Source organism: Athene cunicularia, assembly GCF_003259725.1.
Source record: "Athene cunicularia isolate RWA chromosome 2 unlocalized genomic scaffold, athCun1 chr2_part2, whole genome shotgun sequence".
Lineage (NCBI taxonomy): Eukaryota > Metazoa > Chordata > Aves > Strigiformes > Strigidae > Athene > Athene cunicularia.
The window spans coordinates 4930121-4936120 of NW_020799096.1; the positions used below are offsets into that span (position 1 = coordinate 4930121).

The 6000-nt window shown below is 40.3% G+C and overlaps 1 protein-coding gene across 7 annotated transcripts in view; it reads right to left on the reverse strand.

Moving 5' to 3' along the window:
- STARD3NL (STARD3 N-terminal like) overlaps positions 1-6000 on the reverse strand; it is a 31797-nt gene that overhangs the window by 9798 nt on the left and 15999 nt on the right. For all 7 annotated transcript variants that reach the window (XM_026843806.1, XM_026843805.1, XM_026843809.1 and 4 more), the window contains one exon: positions 1440-1736. In XM_026843806.1, coding sequence (XP_026699607.1) covers positions 1440-1664 — 225 coding nt within the window. In that variant the 5' untranslated portion in view covers positions 1665-1736. The remainder of the gene's footprint in view (positions 1-1439; positions 1737-6000) is intronic.

Genomic DNA, 6000 nt, shown 5'->3' on the forward strand with positions numbered 1-6000 from the left:
TTTATGTGCCAGTGACAGACTGCCCTAACGCAGTGCTATTTGACTTCCCAATGAACAAAACTTAATTTAAAAAACAGATCAGAAGAACTTAATCATGTGTCAGATCCTACATCTCAAATGATGGCTTCTAATATTATGAATTCTGAAGACAAAGAAATAGTTTTCATTCTTGCTGACACTTGGTGGCATAGGACTCCAGTTCATAATATGTTCTCCTTAAAACAAAGATTTTCACAAAGAAAATTGCTAGGATCTTGAGGTCCGTTAATGATGTGGTGTTCAAAATGAGACATGAGTTAGTAGCATTTTCTATACAGAGTCTTAAATATTCTGAGAGAACCAATATGAAAATCTGTACTCTGAATTCTCAACAAGAGATACAAACCCAGACTCTGCTCCTCTTAGTTGAACAAACTGTTGAGAAACTGGCTTAAAAAAAGAAACGCGTCAGAATACTATGCTGCTTTTCTGAGCCAAGCTAACTTCATGCACTGGATACAAGCCTTTCCAACTAGAGAGATGATGGAAATCTAGTCCCAGAACTACAACATTCAGGCGATAAGTCTGCTTTCTCAAATTAAATTAGAAAGTGTATTTTTCACTATATCAATGAACTACTTGAACAGTCAGCTCCTGAAACTTCATAACGTCAGATCAATAACCAAGGTTATTTATCCTGTAAAGGAAGCTGACAAAAAATGTTTACTCAAGATCTTGTCTAGAAAAGGGATTCCTCCCATTTTTCCTGTGTGTCTTTGTTTAAATGCATACTTCAGATTATAGCTTAAAACTGAGCTCAAGAACTAGGATGCTACTTATGAAATAATAACAAATCAACTATCCTATTGCTTTCTGGAAATTTCAGGACAACTGCCTTGTTTTCCAAATCACAAACGTTGGAGTTAAAAGGTGGCAACTGTAGGAGTTTATGTTGCTTAAATGCATCCTGCCATACACAATGTATGACCGAATTTGTCTCAAAGAAAATACATCACAGCAAAAGAAGGGTTTGGTCATTGGAAGTCTTTCCAGGGACTAGCACCTCCGTGAAATATCACTGACTTTGAGTTAGTCAGAAGGCAAACTCTCAAATCCTGTTCAAATTCACACTTCTTGCCAAATTCAAAGATGTACAGTAACATTTTTGTTTACTTCCTGCCTGAAAAGTTCACTGGATTTCCAATGGTTTCTTCAGCATGGTTCACAGACTACAGGAACATCAAATGGTTTAATGATAAGAAGATAATAAACCATGTATCCTAGTGACTAAAAGTAGATGCAGTTGAGTAGATACTATGCTCATGAAAGCTTGAAAGTAAGAAGCTGCTTTAATTTAGATACAAAGAGCATAAAATTTGGGATAGAAAAGAGCAACTTATTAACCATTCCTGAAGTGAATAAATAAATTAAAGTCTAAGTGTACTGAAGAAAAAACTCACATTTAATTCTATTATCCAGAGCAAGGTTATGAATAAGAGATCAAATGTAACAAACAAACAGAAAGTCCTTCTGACATCTGATATGCCTTTCTTCTCTCTGCCTTCATATGACTCAATCCTTGCCATCAGCTGCGCTGGGTTGATGGAGTGGACATCCCGCAAGGAAGGACAGGACTCCACACTGCTGCTGTGAGCATTTTCTGCATCACCTGGCACCCGATTCATCCTGAGTTTGCTTAGAGTGGTGGTCTTCCGGTTTCACCATCACTAGAAGGCTGATCCATATAGGAAGAATTTCTAAACAAACAAAACCAAAACACATTAGTCACCAAAACCCCAGAATTCCAGTAGATATTTTCATCTTACCATGTCAGTTGTCTTTTTGCTAAAACGACGACTAAGAGAATTTGGCAAGTAGGGTCTAAAAATTGTTTCTAAAATATTTCTAGGCTCACTTCATCTCTCAGAGGATTTGTGAAACAAGAGAATTAACGTTCAGTTAGACTGGTGGGAATAAGGGACCACCATCTAGATTTAGAAGGCTCCATTCTCCACGTTGTTAGAATGAGATCATTAAATGGGAATGAATAAAAAGCATGATGCTGTGCATCTTTCAAGGTTTCCAATTCTCTTTTAAATGCTCTCAATAGGCAGACAACTTAAATGAAGTTCCACATACAATTCCTGAAAAATGGTGGTTCGCTAACAGCACATCCAGAGCTGACACAACCAAAAGATTAAAAGTCCATTAAAACCCCTGGATACTGTGGTAATCTTTCTATAAAGCAAATGCACTGCTATTTGCTCTATAAATTCAGCTGCTATGACAACTTACATGGCTAGACAGGGTCTCTGAAAAAACTGTATGCAACCCAGTGGTTAACAGGCAATGCAATTACCTTGTCTCCCCTGACTACAAGGCTTTTAAAAAAAATTTCAGGTTAAATTTCTTATGAAACTGAAGCAGTTTGATGTATGATGCACCACATTACTCCATGAGAACCTTTTTCCAATTAGAGTTTCTAGAAGGAGTTGACTAAGAAGGTCATAAAAGCTTCAAGGATAATGCAGAGAAAATTTAATTTTATGCAAAATACTTAGAAGATTAAGCTATACATCCTGCAACACAAATCACATCAGACAAGCTACTGTAATGTTGGGGGAATAACTTTGAAATTCAAGAACAAAATTTTGTCTCTTCCTGTGTCAGCTGTCTTTCAGTAAACCACAAAACAGAAAGATAAACCTTTTCCACTCTTCTATTCCAACAATGTTTCAACTCCAAGTCTGCAAGAATACAGTCAGCCAAAGCCCAACAGAAAAAGCAGACAGGGGATCTGTAACACATCGCTAGCCAAACATGAGGATACAAGGATGCAGGGGAAAGGGAAAGGTGGGGCAGGGAGTTGTCAGTGCACCCACATCACAGTCAAGGAAGAGGCAGGCCAGCTAGAGATGGCCAGCATCTATGTCAGGTCACACCTAACAGCCTTCAGGCAGTTCAAAGTCCGCTTTTCTTGGGCTACGTCATGAGAACGGTAGCAGACCTGCACTGAGACAGAAACTACCTTGCCAGCTGAGTCTCTGCCTTCAGGCAACAAGGGATCAGAGGCAAACGAAGATGGCATCAATCACCATCTCATTCTGAGATGCAGGTGTGAGCCGAACCAAGCACAAGGCCAGGAACAAGCACAGGCAGGCTACTGCCATCCTGCTCCTGCCCATGGCTTTCTAAAGCCAAGCCAAGGTATATGTCTTCTAGGTCTCAGTTGTAAGCCAGGGAACCAGGAAAGCTGACAGGGCTTTGGCTGGGGCAAATCTCCTTTAAAGAGGTGTCAGCAGAGAACACAGGACCAGAGATATTAAGTAGAAATATGAGATTGAGACAATCAGTTTCATCATTAACCGGAATAAAGACAGAAATTGTACTGCACTTGCGCCTGTTTCAAGATCTTTACAAGTAGATTTACAACTGAGCATCTTCACTACTTCTTATTCTCACCCTTTTGTTTACTCAACTTTGGGTGAGAGGTGTCAGGATTCATGCAGTGACTTTTCCCAGTAAATACTAGTCTCAGCTCTGTAACACATGCTCCCTCTCCCTTCCTCTCAGTCATGTGCAGATTAGAGTTCATAAACACCATTCGGCAAGAGGACAAACTTTGAAGTTAAAAGAACTTGCATCAGGTTTATACTTAAAAAAAAAAAAACCAACCACTCAACAAAAAAAAACAACATAAAACTAACAAACCCCACACCTGTACAGTTATAGTACTGAAAGGAATAGGAAGCTTCACAGTAGGAACACGAATGCAGACTTACTCCACATTAAGAACACCAGTGAACCTGCTTCTCTCCAACTATCCCATGTGGATATACATTTTCAGTCAAAAACTGTTTTGCAATTATTTCTATACCTGTTTCAAATACCAGCTACTAAACATTATGCATCACATTTATGTTAGTTTGATAATATCTATGTTATCTAAAATGCCTGTCTACTCAAAGTGTTTTATTTAATTATTCACTATGCACAGATCTATTTCAGTACAGTACACAGTAAAATGGAGCAAAAACATGGTTAACTCATAACATCCTCTAGTAAAGGCTAGTCCATACCCAAGGATTCATGTTGCTTTTTTGAAAAAAAGAACATTTTGAAAAGTAAGTTCTGAAGAACTTCCATTTACTCTGTCCTCCCTTCCCCCAACAGAAATAGGACTAATTGCCATTAATTTAACTAGTACCATCAGACTGACAATTCTATAGGACAGAATAGTTCGGTTCAGTTGGAAGGGATCCACAAGGATTATGTAGTCCAACTGCCTGACCGCTTCAGGGCTGACCAAAAAGCACAGTATTAAGAGCATTGTCCAAATGCCTCTAAAACAGACAGGCCTGGGGCACTGACCACATCTCCAGGAAACCTTGACAGAAAAATACCTCAAACGAGTTTTGTTTTTTTTTTTTTTAACACAACAGTGCTAGAAGTAATCAATAATTTCTTAAAAGATCTCAAGGAGAAGCCCACATGTCTCTGCACACCAGAGGCAATGATGATGCTGGGCCTGCCACAGGACTCTCATACACCTCTACACAGAGCCGACATTTTGCCTTCTGCCCACAAATACCGTTAAACAAAACAGCTGCAGCAAAGGAGGCAAATCCCAGATGAAAGGAGAGGTACTAATTTTGCAGTACGGTTTAGGCTTGTGTGTTGCTATGCATCCTAGCCCTAAGTAGCTGCAGACTGCCCGACACCAATAGCAAAGGAGATCAGAGACAATACTATATTCCTAATTATTAAAACCATTTTTATCCAGCTGACTCTCCATCCCATCAAATAAAATCTTTCTTTATTTGCTAATCAATTCTCTGACTTACAGGTGAACTGTCTCAGGACATCAAGTTCATCAGCCTGCATCAGCAACATTTGACCCTAAGATTTTCTTAAATCACTGACAATAAATGACACAGCTTCTCAGAAGGGCTGAACTCTGAATAACTACTCTTGACTAGCATACGTCTTTGAAAGATGCTGCTTCTGTTGTGGGCTTGAAGAGGGGTTCTTGGCTAAAGTTTGATGCTTTTTCCAACCGTAGCAAGCTAATGAAAGATATTGCCTCTTCCTACAAACCTGTCAAAGGGATGGGGTTTCTTTACTTGTGTGTATACTTAGCACTCTGCAGATTTCCAAAGAAAGATGATGGTTTATGAGAGCACAGGTTCTCTCCCGGATTTTTTTCAAACACTCTTGCTTGTACACAGGGCATGACTATGAGCAACAGGCAGTGTCCCTTATCAAGGGAGAAAGCTTACCCAAACTGTTGACTTTTCTCCCTGTTTTCTGCCAGCTGAGGCATCCTAGACTGGAAATCCCATTCAGAAACCTATAACGTTTATGTTCTGTGTAGGTGAGAATGGGAGAAAAACAGCAAGAAAAGCGCAAGGTGAAAAAAAGAACTGAGAAGAAAAGAGTTTTCTTAAGTGAGCTGCTGAATTTGAACATTGAGAGCACCTAACTCCCTTCCATTTAATTTCCACCTTGTGTGAGCTCACGCTGCCAGAATGATATTGCCCTTGGGATTATTTGTTCCAACAGCCTCACTCCTACAGATGTGATGAAAAGGACAGATGGTCCCCGTGGGGAGCTTTAGAAGTAATTCGAGGGAGAAGTCCAGAATGAAGCAAGGCAGGACATGTTCCCTTGCACCTGCTGCCTTTCCCATCACACCAGCCACCCAAGCTGGACTTGCAAAACGGGCAGCCTCGAAAACTGAGCCACAGGGAGCAAAGAGCTACCGTGCCTCAAAGACTGGGGCTAATATTGTCTCCATTAGAACAGCACTCACATGTTGTCAGACATGCCGCTCCCTAACAAAATCTCCCCCTCTGGAGGATCTCTTTTAAGAGCAGAAGGAAATGTTGGGTATCGCCTCCACGGCGAGTCGTGTCCCAGCCAGCCAAAAGCACCAGGCAAGGGCAGCCAAGCACAATACAACTTTAAAACTCCCTCCTTCATTTCTACAGCAGCTGCCTGAAACATGGCTGTCAAAGGGCT